The 14027-nt window shown below is 43.4% G+C and overlaps 1 protein-coding gene across 4 annotated transcripts in view; it reads right to left on the bottom strand.

Moving 5' to 3' along the window:
* Positions 1 to 13272: 13272 nt before the first annotated feature.
* The window catches only part of MPG (N-methylpurine DNA glycosylase), a 106099-nt gene continuing 105344 nt past the window's right edge, over positions 13273 to 14027 (bottom strand). For all 4 annotated transcript variants that reach the window (XM_044304330.1, XM_044304327.1, XM_044304329.1 and 1 more), the window contains exon 4: positions 13273 to 13946. In XM_044304330.1, coding sequence (XP_044160265.1) covers positions 13570 to 13946 — 377 coding nt within the window. In that variant the 3' untranslated portion in view covers positions 13273 to 13569. The remainder of the gene's footprint in view (positions 13947 to 14027) is intronic.

Raw genomic sequence — 14027 nt, forward strand, 5'->3', positions numbered from 1 at the left:
GCTCCATTTTATTACTTTATTTTTCAGGTGCAATGTGTACTGTACAGGAAGGATGTACAATGGTCATCCCAAAACCAATTAATATTGTAACTTGAGGGACAACTTGTACTTGGTTTTGAAATGCTAAAATAGACTACAGCCCTGTTCTGCACATCATTCACACACAGAAGGCCAGTATAACATGGTCAATATTTGGACTGTATTTTTCATCAGTATTTGTAGGCCAGAAGCAGGAACAGGTCAAAAACATAGAAAATGAACAACTCTTTCCATAATACTTTTTCTCTGTAGGTATCACTACTGGTTTTGGCTTAAAAATACTGATCATATGAAAGTGGCCTTAGATATAGCTATAATGAGTGTAAAGGAGCCGTAACCTGGTGGCAGGGATCAGGTATGATTCTCTCCACAGGTCCAACTCTGTGGGGTCTGCCTGAACGCCCCAGGGGAAAACAACCCCTTTACGTTTTCTGGTTTTAATAAATATTGCAATGTTAAAATTTAAAAGAAAAATTTACATATGTAAATTGTATGTCACTTGTGAATGAGTCGCTAGACAAAAGTGGTGGAAAACTGCTGTAATAGGTTGGGTGGAGCAGTGAAATCTTGGAGCAGGCAGTGCATGGACAATAAGTATACAGTACAAGTAATATGGAATTAATGAATTATGTGTGAGGCATCCAAAAACAGTGAAAAATGAGAGGTCTGGGAAGAATTCCTACAACAGCACCGCCTGTTACTGCTGCAATGCTTTCTTATGCTGTGAACAGGACTAGCACTTCATGCATACAGACGTGGACAAAATTGTTGGTACCCTTTGGTCAATGAAAGAAAAAGTCACAATGGTCACAGAAATAACTTTAATCTGACAAAAGTAATAATAAATTAAAATTCTATAAATGTTAACCAATGAAAGTCAGACATTGTTTTTCAACCATGCTTCAACAGAATTATGTAAAAAAATAAACTCATGAAACAGGCATGGACAAAAATGATGGTACCCCTAACTTAATATTTTGTTGCGCAACCTTTTGAGGCAATCACTGCAATCAAACGCTTCCTGTAACTGTCAATGAGACATCTGCACCTCTCAGCAGGTATTTTGGCCCACTCCTCATGAGCAAACTGCTCCAGTTGTGTCCGGTTTGAAGGGTGCCTTTTCCAGACTGCATGTTTCAGCTCCTTCCAAAGATGCTCAATAGGATTGAGGTCAGGGCTCATAGAAGGCCACTTTAGAATAGTCCAATTTTTTCCTCTTAGCCATTCTTGGGTGTTTTTAGCGGTGTGTTTTGGGTCATTGTCCTGTTGCAAGACCCATGACCTGCGACTGAGACCAAGCTTTCTGACACTGGCTAGTACATTTCTCTCTAGAATTCCTTGATAGTCTTGAGATTTCATTGTACCCTGCACAGATTCAAGACACCCTGTGCCAGACGCAGCAAAGCAGCCCCAGAACATAACAGAGCCTCCTCCATGTTTCACAGTAGGGACAGTGTTCTTTTCTTGATATGCTTCATTTTTTCGTCTGTGAACATACAGCTGATGTGCCTTGGCAAAAACTTCGATTTTTGTCTCATCTGTCCACAGGACATTCTCCCAGAAGCTTTGTGGCTTGTCAACATGTAGTTTGGCATATTCCAGTCTTGCTTTTTTATGATTCGTTTTCAACAATGGTGTCCTCCTTGGTCGTCTCCCATGTAGTCCACTTTGGCTCAAACAACGACGGATGGTGCGATCTGACACTGATGTTCCTTGAGCATGAAGTTCACCTTGAATCTCTTTAGAAGTCTTTCTAGGCTCTTTTGTTACCATTCGGATTATCCGTCTCTTAGATTTGTCATCAATTTTCCTCCTGCGGCCACGTCCAGGGAGGTTGGCTACAGTCCCATGGATCTTAAACTTATGAATAATATGTGCAACTGTACTCACAGGAACATCTAGTTGCTTGGAGATGGTCTTATAGCCTTTACCTTTAACATGCTTGTCTATAATTTTCTTTCTGATCTCTTGAGACAGCTCTTTCCTTTGCTTCCTCTGGTCCATGTCGAGTGTGGTACACACCATATCACCAAACAACACAGTGATTACCTGGAGCCATATATATAGGCCCAATGGCTGATTACAAGGTTGTAGACACCTGTGATGCTAATTAGTGGACACACCTTGAATTAACATGTCCCTTTGGTCACATTATGTTCTGTGTTTTCTAGGGGTACCATCATTTTTGTCCATGCCTGTTTCATGAGTTTATTTTTTTACATAATTCTGTTGAAGCATGGTTGAAAAACAATGTCTGACTTTCATTGGTTAACATTTATAGAATTTTAATTTATTATTACTTTTGTCAGATTAAAGTTATTTCTGTGACCATTGTGACTTTTTCTTTCATTGACCAAAGGGTACCAACAATTTTGTCCACGTCTGTATGTTGGGCCGTTTATGTCATGGAGTGAATCATTGTGTGGACACTGGGCATGTCCTTTCTACTGTCCATGTTACAAGGATATTCAATAATCATTACATCGTTCATCTACCAAGTTATGTATATGGTTAATAAAAACAACAGCTGCACAAAAAACCCTCCACCGTGCCAAAAATGTAACTGTGTCATTTACCCCCCTCCCGGATTCCCTGACAGTGTATTCATTTCAAAACATGTGGGTGTGGAGCATGTGACATCATACTAATGAAATCATCAAGTGGGGGAGAGGGAATAGCAGGTTTCTATGTCTAAATTTCAGCAGGAGAAACGGTACAACATTGCTGCTCGTCCGATAACTGTAAAGACAGCAGCAGTTAACTGTATGCAAAGAATAGTTCAGAAAATGAGCTGTGTTCTCGGACATTAAATATCACACACCCTTTAGAGCAATCTGTGGACAGGGTGAAATGGGAGAACATGAAATTAGGGTGTGGTAAGAAAATATGTTTCAAATAGACCAGGACTTGGGGTGTGACCCTCATAAGTGCCAAGAGGTTTTAAAGATTTTGAATAGGATGTTGTGGAAGACCTCTGGCAATCAGTAATAATAATAGTTCTGTTGGATTTTATTATTCAGACTCAAGGCTGAAACTGAAGTGAATGTGGAAATGAAATAAATAGTGAAAGTACATAATATTAATACAATAAAAAGTTAGTTATACGGTACTTTAGATGTTCTTCACCTTTGGCTGCATGCCCCATGAAGCTCATGTACAACTATGGGTCTGTATTACTTATGGGTCTGTATTATAAAAATATATTCCCAAATACCTTTCATTAGTTATAATGGCTCGTTTTGTCTAGAAAACAATCATTAGGAGAAATAAAATGTCCATCGTGCTATTAGTACACACAAAACCTGGGAATATATTTAAAGGGAACCTGTCATGTGGATATTTGATTACAATCTAACTAATTATATACAACCATTAACTACTAATAAGTACCTTAGATGTATTCACTTACTGGTGTGACAGATGTTTACCTCATAATATACACACAAAGATACCACATGCTAATGAGCTGATTCGAGTCCAGCATGATGTCATTGAGTCCAGCGTATATTTAATTAACAGCTATAGCCACTCCCCTGCCCACCTGCTGCTGATTCCTATGGAAACAAACTCATTCAGCAGCAGGTGGGCGGGGAGAGTCAGGAGCTCATGAATATTCAGGACTCATCATTATCAGCTGGAGCTTCTCAATACAAGATGTTGGCAGATTGACTGGGCCAATTAAAGAAAGTGACCCAACATTTGGAAGAGAATCAGTCATTTATGTTGCCTTTAGTTAGGACACCATAAAACTGGTGACCAGTTCCCTTTAAGTATTTAAATTTTCTTAATTCCTGGAGAACCCCTTTAAGGTGCCACATATCTAGGGGGAACACATCTGTAATAAGACACATGTTGGAGCATGGAAATTTTTTAGGCACTCTAGGATACATCTTCTATATCAATATGCATTCACCTATGCAGATATGGATGTGACTATAGAACTTACCTTAGTCAGCTGCATAAGTGGGAAGACACAAAATTTTAAATCCAAGTTTACTCAAAACTTGGATTTTAAATTTTCTATTTGTCCCAAATATTTTTGGAGTTTATTCCTGGGTCCTGGATGCCTTCCATTTTTGCAGCAGAGTTTTTCAGCCAATTTCATACGAGCCTATTCAGCCCGGGAAACGCCCATGTGGCGGCTGTATTTCTTACAGTGAACAGTGCTCCTCTATGTGAGCGCACATTATCATAATTTATTATGTGTGTTCTTGCCTGACTGCCAGACTACTGAACTGTACTTACAACATTATGAGAGTACAGTTTGGCATACCCGGTCAGGCAAGAACACACAGCATCATAAATAATTATGATGCGAGTTCACATCAGAGGAGCAGTGTTCAGTCCTTGAAATACAGCCCACACGTGTTTCCCAAACTGAATACGCTCAGGTGAAACTGGCCTAAGGAGGAATGTATGCGGATCCACACACTGTTTTCAGAACGTACCCAGGATAACCACTGTAAGTCCTAAGGACAGCGATACATCTGAATTCAGGAGGGCACTTGTGTCCACCAGCCAGGTACATAAGTAGAGACGCTGAGAGAATCAGATTATTATGTATCTGGCCAGAGGCAGTGATGAGGGCTCGGGAAGTCCCCTGGGAGATTTGCCTTTATGGTCTATACTTGGTCCGTCTCTGTCTGAACCCTCTGTCACCAGCAGTAGAAGAGAATACTGCTATATAGGCTGCTTTTACCTATGGGTTTTTGCAGACTTTTTTATTTTTTTTTTCTCGCACTTCTCCTTTGCATTTAGTGGCATTTGGAATGTTTTTGCTGCATGAAAACTAGCTCCATATGTTAGCTAAATGTCTATGGCAAATATGGAACACAAGCATTTTTTTTTTTAATCTTTCTGGCTTCTTGATGTAGCTTTTGGTGTTTTTTTTCCAGGCATTTTGACAATACCTTGGCCCAGATTTACTAATAGTTCTTTCTCAAAAAATCTGTCTAAAAGTATCTCAAATTTGTGCAATTTGGGAGCATTTACAGTTTCTACACTTTTTTCCGACATTTTTGGCAGAAAAATCAATTTCAAAGTAAGCTAATCACCATATTTATAATCCAGCCTGGGCCCCTGTGATAAATCAGGTGCAGGTCTAGACAGCCTGTTTTACGCCATCTTTAGGATTAGTAAATCTGGGCCCTTGTCTATAGGGAACAAACACCATGAAGAAAACAGTGGTAAGACACACTGGTCCAGATACCGGCAACTGCATTGACAGGCACTTCATTCTTGTCTTCCTCTGCCAGCCTATACTTTCCAACAGAAAGGCAGATGACCATTTTAAATTTTGGAAAGGCTTATATTTTATTGTAAGCCTGTCACTATAGACGGCCCTGGGGAAAGGGTGCCTGCAGAAGGGAAAATGTACATATAATATACTGAAGCAGGATAGGGGATAAGTGTTTGATTGCTGGGGTTCCGACCTCTGGGACCCCAAGTGATCACAAGGACAGGGGTCTGCACAAGTGCCGCTGAACTGCACCATGAGAATGGAGTGGCGATGCACATGTGCATTCTGCTCCATTCACTTGTATGAGACTGCTGCGAACAATGCACTTTGCAGGCTCATAGAAGTAAATGGAACGGAGGACACACACATGCACACCACCACTCCATTCTCATGACACACTTATGGACCCCTGTTCTCGTGATCACTTGGGGTCCCAGCCGTCAGACCCCAAGCGATTAAACACATCCCCTATCCTGTAGTTAGGCAATAAGTGTTATTGGTGGCACCACCCCTATAAGGTTGGAGCTATATAGTGATCTTGACCCTGATATGTGAACAGCAGTTGCTGTGTAGCAGTGCTGCCACTGAACTGAATGTGCTTGCAGTGTCTAATGCCTCTTTCACACGGCATCGCGGGAAAGGGCCAGATGCATTCAGGGTGCATTGCAGGAAACCCGCGCGAGTAGGCACGCAATTTGTCAGTTTTAGCTGCGATTGCGATCCGTTTTTTTCCGCGCAAGTGCAATGCGTTTTGCACGCGCGTGAGAAAAAACTAAATGTGGTGCCCAGACCCGAACCTCTTCACTGAAGTTTGGTGTTCTGTAGATTTAATTATTTTCCATTATAACATGGTTATAATGGAAAATAATAGCATTCTTTAATGCAGAATGCAAAGTCAAATGTCAATTGAGGGTTAAAAAAAATAACATTACTCACCTCATCCACTTGATCACGCAGCCAGGATCCTCTTTGTTCTTCTTGAAGGACCTGCAAAAGGACCTTCGCTGACGTCATCACAATCACCATGTGGTGAGCACTGTGACGTCAGTGTAGGTCCTGCTGAATGAAGATAGAAGGACCTTCTATCTTCATTCAGCAGGACCTGCGCTGACGTCACCGGATGACATCAGTGAAGGTCCTTTTGCAGGTCCTTCAAGAAAAACTACGAGGATCCTAGCTGCGCGATCAAGTGGATGAGGTGAATAATGTTTTTATTATTTTTTAACCCTCGATTGACATTTGACTTTGCATTCTGTATTAACCATGTCAACCCCCCTAGCTGAAACCCCCTTAATGACCAGGCCACTTTTTACACTTCTGCACTACACTACTTTCACAGTTTATTGCTCGGTCATGCAACTTACCACCCAAATTAATTTTACCTCCTTTTCTTCTCACTAATAGAACTTTCATTTGGTGGTTTTTCATTGCTGCTGACATTTTTACTTTTTTTGTTATTAATCGAAATTTAACGATTTTTTTGCAAAAAAATGAAATTTTTCACTTTCAGTTATAAAATTTTGCAAAAAAAAACCGACATCCATATATAAATTTTTCGCTAAATTTATTGTTCTACATGTCTTTGATAAAAGAAAATGTTTGGGCAAAAAAAAAAAAATGGTTTGGGTAAAAGTTATAGCGTTTACAAACTATGGTACAAAAATGTGAATTTCCGCTTTTTGAAGTAGCTCTGACTTTCGGAGCACCTGTCATGTTTCCTGAGGTTCTACAATGCCCAGACAGTAGAAAACCCCCATAAATGACCCCATTTTGGAAAGTAGACACCCTAAGGTATTCGCTGATGGGCATAGTGAGTTCATAGAACTTTTTATTTTTTGTCACAAGTTAGCGGAAAATGATGATTATTTTTTTTTTCTTACAAAGTCTCATATTCCACTAACTTGTGACAAAAAATGAAAACTTCCATGAACTCACTATGCCCATCACAAAATACCTTGGGGTGTCTTCTTTCCAAAATGGGGTAGTTATACTGCCCTGGCATTTTAGGGGCCTATATGCGTGAGAAGTAGTTTGCAATCAAAATCTGTAAAAAATGACCGGTGAAATACGAAAGGTGCCCTCCTAAAAGGAATTTGGGCACCTTTGCGCATCTAGGCTGCAAAAAAGTGTCACACATGTGGTATCGCCGTACTCAGGAGAAGTTGGGGAATGTGTTTTGGGGTGTCATTTTACATATACCCATGCTGGGTGAGAAATATCTTGGCAAAAGACAACTTTTTCAATTTTTTTATACAAAGTTGCCATTTGACCAAGATATTTATCTCACCCAGCATGGGTATATGTAAAATGACACCCCAAAACACATTTCCCAACTTCTCCTGAGTACGGCGATACCACATGTGTGACACTTTTTTGCAGCCTAGATGCGCAAAGGTGCCCAAATTCCTTTTAGGAGGGCATTTTTAGACATTTGGATCCCAGAATTCTTCTCACGCTTTAGGGCCCCTAAAAAGCCAGGTCAGTATAAATACCCCACATGTGACCCCACTTTGGAAAGAAGACACCCCAAGGTATTCAATGAGGGGCCTGGGGAGTTCATAGAAATTATTTTTTTGGCATAAGTGAGCGGAAATAGATTTTTAGTTTTTTCTCACAAAGTCTCACTTTCCGCTAACTTGGGACAAAAATGTAAATCTTTCATGGACTCAATATGCCCCTCAGCGAATACCTTGGGGTGTCTTCTTTCCAAAATGGGGTCATTTGTTGGGTGTTTGTACTGCCCTGGCATTTGAGGGTCTCCGCAATCATTACATGTATGGCCAGCATTAGGAGTTTCTGCTATTCTCCTTATATTGAGCATACAGGTAATGAGATTTTTTTTTTTCCGTTCAGCCTCTGGGCTGAAAGAAAAAAATGAACGGCACAGATTTCTTCATTTGCATCGATCAATGTGGATGAAAAAAATCTCTTCCAAAAAATAAAGAAGGGGAAAGGCGTCTGCCAGGACATAGGAGCTCCGCCCAACATCCATACCCACTTAGCTCGTATGCCCTGGCAAACCAGATTTCTCCATTCACATCAATCAATGTGGATGAATAAATCATTGCCGGGATTTATTTATTTTTATATACAAAGTGTTTGCCAAAGCATAGGAACACCGCCTCCTCCTCAGCTTATATGCCTCAGCAAACGTATCTCTTACTGCAGAGAAGAAATCTCGTCTTGCAGCGCCGCATACACTGACTTGTGTGTAATCTGACAGCAGCGCAATGCTTCTGTCAGAATGCACATCAGTGCTGCAGCTAGTCGATCGGTTGGTCCACCTGGAAGGTAAAAAAAACTAAACAAAAAAGAAAAAACCAGGCCGCAACGCAATAATTTTATTAACTTTTGAACAGAACATATAAACTTTAACTTTTTGAACTGAACATTAATCTTTTTGCTTACTGGTGATTTATTTTTTAGTTTTTTTACCTTTATAGGACAAACCTCTTCTTCCCCATGGGACAATGTGCAAAGCACAAATCGCCCAAAGATGTGGCGAAGTGCGTTATGCACTTTGTCCCAGGTGAAAGGAGAGGTTTGCAGCAGCTCTGTGTGAATGGGCCCTAATAGCCCTGTGTGCCTGTCCTGGTGAGATGTGATCCCTATGCTAGGTGTACCTGTGTGTGGTACTTCCGGAAACACTCCTCTAAGCATAGGGCAGGGTGGTCAGGGCAGTCAGGACAGAAATAGCGGGTGTCACGCCTTATTCCACTCCTGACACGACATCTTTTTCGGGGTGACGGTTGGGTTGAGGTACCAGGAACGACATTGGGGAAATGTCGCTCGTGTAGACGGCTAACTACACTGGTGGATGGGGCCACGGAACCTCCTGGGTACAGGAGGTTCTCGATGATCTCTTCCTGAAATTTGAGGAAGGATCCTGTTCTCCCAGCCTTACTGTAGAGAACAAAACTATTATACAGAGCTAATTGAATCAAATATACAGACACCTTCTTATACCAGCGTCTGGTTCTGCGGGAAACTAAATACGGAGACATCTGGTCATTGAAGTCCACCCCTCCCATGTGAAGGTTATAGTCGTGGACTGAGAGGGGCTTTTCAATGACACGGGTTGCTCGCTCAATTTGGATTGTCGTGTCTGCGTGAATGGAGGAGAGCATGTAAACGTCACGCTTGTCTCTCCATTTCACCGCGAGCAGCCCTCTCCCCCCTTGCAAGACGGGTGGTAACGAGCCGTTGGGGGAAGCCCGCGCGACTAGTTTGCGCTGTGCCACAGCAGCCAATCTGTTCTAGAAACAAATGCCTTAAGAGGGCCACACTTGTGTAGAAATTGTCCACATAAAGATGGTACCCCTTGCCGAATAAGGGTGACACCAAGTCCCAGACTGTCTTCCCACTGCTCCCCAGGTAGTCAGGGCAACCGACCGGCTCCAGGGTCTGATCTTTTCCCTCATAGATCTGAAATTTGAGGGTTAACCTGTGGCCCTTTCACAGAGCTTATACAATTTGACCCCATACCTGGCACGCTTGCTTGGGATGTATTGTTTGAAGCCAAGGCGCCCGGTAAAATGTATTAGGGACTCGTCTACGCAGATGTTTTGCTCTGGGGTATACAAATCTGCAAATTTCAGGTTGAAGTGGTCTATGAGGGGCCAAATTTTGTGGAGCCGGTCAAAAGCTGGGTGGCCTCTGGGACGGGAGGTGGTGTTGTCGCTAAAGTGCATGAAACGCAGGATGGCCGCAAATCGTGCCCTGGACATGGCAGCAGAGAACCTGAGCATGTGATGAATTGGGTTCGTTGACAAATATGACCGCAATTCATGCTTTTTGGTTAGACCCATGTTGAGGAGAAGGCCCAGAAAAGTTTTAATTTCGGAAACTTGGACTGGTTTCCACCGGAAAGGCTGGGCATAATAGCTTCCCAGGTTGGCGGTTATAAATTGTGTGGCATACCGGTTTGTTTCTGCCACGACTATGTCCAAGAGCTCCGCAGTTAAGAACAGCTAAAAAAAATCCCAGGGCCGAACCGATCTGAGCTGTCTCAACCCGAACTCCAGACTGGGCGGTGAAAGGGGGAACTACAGGTGCGGCTGAAGTTGGGGACTGCCAATCAGGATTTGCCAGCACCTCAGGGATTCTAGGGGGTCTACGGGCCTGTCTGTGCGGTGGCTGCGACAGGGTAACTACTGCACGTGCCGCCGTACCAGTTTCAACTGCCCTTCTGGTGCTCGCCACTTCACCATGTTGTACGGCAGTGCTGGTACTAGGTCCAGGGAGGGCTGCACTGCTGGTGTATGCCTCACCACGCAATCAGACAGCGCCAGCCCCACTCTGCTGCCCTTGAAGCGGATCCTGCGCAATCTGTGGTCTAGCGTCCGAACTTTGAGTCAGACTGCCACTGCTTTCTACAGGTTCATATTCTGACCCGCTAGATTCATCAGATGAGGGTTCCCATTCCTCATCCGACTGGGTCAGAAGCCTGTAGGCCTCTTCAGAAGAATGCCCCCTGTTTGACATTTGGGCAACTAAATTTAGGGGTATTCCCTGAGACTACCCAAGAAAAAAAGCAAGCCTGTCTTACAAATGGGAGGCTAGCAAAGTACCGGAGGCCGCTGCGGTTGATAAAAAATATCAAAACTGATTTTTTTATCGCCACAGTGCGTGTAAAGTGAATGTGCAGTGAAGTGTCACTGCGGCGGGACGGGCGTGGGTGAACGCACGTGTGGGCGACCGATCAGGCCTGATCGGGCAAACACTGCATTTTGGGTGGAGGGCGAACTAAGGTGACACTAATACTATTCTAGATCTGACTGTGATCAGTTTTGATCACTTACAGATACTATAAAAGTACAAATGCTGATTAGCGATACGCTAATCAGCGAATAAGGGACTGCGGTGCGGTGGGCTGGGCGCTAACTGATCCCTAAACTACCTAACCAAGGGGCCTAAACTATCCTAAAACCTAACGGTCAATACCAGTGAAAAAAAAAAGTGACAGTTTACACTGATCACTTTTTTCCTTTCACTAGTGATTGACAGGGGCGATCAAAGGGTTAATTGGGGCACAGGGGGTGATCTGGGGCTAAAGTGTACTGTTGGTGCTACTCACTGTGAAGCCTGCTCCTCTGCTGTAACCAACCAACCAAAAGGACCAGCAGAGGAGCAGGGCAGCCATATAACACATCATATTTACTAATATGATGTGTTATATGGCTTCTCATTGGATTTTTTAAAATCATCAGCTTGCCAGCCACGATCATTGGCTGGCAAGCTGATGACGCGACCCCCCTGAAAGAAATGCCAGCCCCCGATGCGCATGTGCGGGCCGGCTGAGCGCGTCATCTCGCGTCTTGCGAGATGACGCGTATATGCGACACTCTGCCTGCAGCTGCCGCCTCCGGACCACGGATCTGCGTTAGGCGGTCCGGAGGCGGTTAAAGAATGCTATTATTTATCATTATAACCATGTTATAATGGAAAATGATAAAGTAAATGGGGTCCGGGTTTTCTCATCCCTAGTCTCCTTAGAAACCATGCATGAAAATCGCACTTGCTTGCGGATGCGGTTTTCACACAGCCCCATTCATTTCTATGTGGCCTGCATTGCGTGAAAAACGCAGAATATAGAACATGCTGCGATTTGCATGCAACTCACAAGTGATGCGTGAAAAACATTGCTCATGTACACAGCCCCATTGAAATTAATGGGTCAGGATTCAGTGTGGGTGCAATGCATTCACCTCACACATTGCACCCGTGCGGAATACTCGCCCCATGTGAAAGAGGCCTAACAATGCAGGATTTTTTTTTGTAATTCTGAGGTCACAGCAACTTGCATGTCTTACTGCGACCCTAATCAGTTCTATGGCTGCAGTGCTACACAGCGATTGTTGGTTGCATGATGGATGTCAAAGCCAAGATCACAGTGTAGCCCCAGCCTTATTTGTAAAAGCAGATACAGTTATAAATGACTTTGGTGTGTCCTACTTGAAGGGCTGAGTAAGCCTGTACCTGTACTGCATATAGAGCTTCCATAACAGTGATTCTGTCTGGAGCCACCAGTATTACGGATCGATTTTGTGTATAAGGTTAAAGGTGTTTTCCCACAAAACACTTAGGCCCCTTTCACACGAGCGTGACGGATTAGGTCCGGATGCGTTCAGTGAAACTCGCACTATTTTGCAAGCAAGTTCAGTCAGTTTTGTCTGCGATTGCGTTCAGTTGTTCAGTTTTTTCCGCGCGGGTGCAATGCGTTTTTCACGTGCGTGATAAAAAACTAAAGGTTTACAAACAACATCTCCTAACCATCAGTGAAAAACGCATCCCACCCGCACTTGCTTGCGGATGCAATGCGTTTTTCACACAGCCCCATTCACTTCTATGGGGCCAGGGCTGCGTGAAAAACGCAGAATATAGAACATGCTGCGATTTTCACGCAACGCAGAACTGATGCGTGAAAAACAACGCTCATGTGCACAGACCCATTGAAATGAATGGGTCAGGATTCAGTGCAGGTGCAATGCATTCATGTCACCATTGCACCCGCGCGGAAAACTCGCTCGTGTGAAAGGGGCCTTAGGCTTCTTTCACACTGGCGTTACGCTTGTCCGGCAGGGGAACAGCCTGCCAGATCCGTACTAACGTTTGCACAAGTGTGCTGCTTGGAAGTTCACCCCAGAACATATGCCAGTGTGAACGAAGCCTTACCCCCATCTACAGGATAAGGGCTGTTTCACACGAGCGGATGCCGTGCGTGACATCCGCTGGGTGAATGACAGCCAAGACCCGATGCGGACAGCAGAAGCACGGAGCATTAACATGATTGATAATGCTCCGTGCCCCTCTGTGACCTCTTTACTACGAAATCACAGGTGACAACTTTATCTCACTGTGATATTGTAGTAAAGAGGTCACAGAGAGGCACGGAGCATTATCAATCATGTTAATGCTCCGTGCTTCTGCAGTCCGCATCGGGTCTTGGCTGTCATTCACGCAGCGGATGTCACGCACGGCATCCGCTCGTGTGAAATAGCCCTAAGGGAATAAGTGTCTGATAGTCAGCGGTCAGACTACTGGTGACAGGAAATAAGTATTTTTGTAGGTAAACCCCTTTATTGTATACCTGGAAACTATACAACATGAAATTGATAATTCCAGTTCTTACTTTTATGGAATATTTTATGGCTCCGTCTCTTGCCACTGATTATAACACAGAAACCCTCTGACTGTTCTGTGTATTACAAACATTAGCTTGCAGAATGTACTGACACTAGTGTTATAACAGCAGATTTTGAGTTGCCATGAAATCCTTCCAATGAATGTTCCTATACATGTTCTGTATTCACGGAAATCTCTGCAGTTTTGTCTCGCACACTGACAAACTTATTATCTTTAATATAAAAACGCAGAGGCTTACGAGTCCATTCTCCGGCATTACTAATCCCTATCCGTGCACAAGAAACAATGTCCTCCTCTGGAATTTCTGGACCAGCTTCCAGCCATATGCTCTGGTCATTTGCAAGGTCTCGTCGGTCAAAATTCTTTTCAATGGCAAATGCCATGCAAAGTTTTGAGGGTCCGTTACAAAGTTCTTTATCTTTTAGAGGCTTCTGCACATTTCTTTTGGCATTTCTGAACCTTCTCATTGTATCAAGACCTTCCATCGGCTCTAGGGAGCGCAGAAGGACAGCAGCTCCATCTCCTGCGGGCAGAGGAAATTGGCACAAATGACATCTTCATTAAGATGATTCCCCTTGGCTTTTACTTGAACTTCACAAAATGT

The sequence above is a fragment of the Bufo gargarizans genome, chromosome 8 (assembly GCF_014858855.1).
Source record: "Bufo gargarizans isolate SCDJY-AF-19 chromosome 8, ASM1485885v1, whole genome shotgun sequence".
In the NCBI taxonomy this organism is placed as follows: domain Eukaryota; kingdom Metazoa; phylum Chordata; class Amphibia; order Anura; family Bufonidae; genus Bufo; species Bufo gargarizans.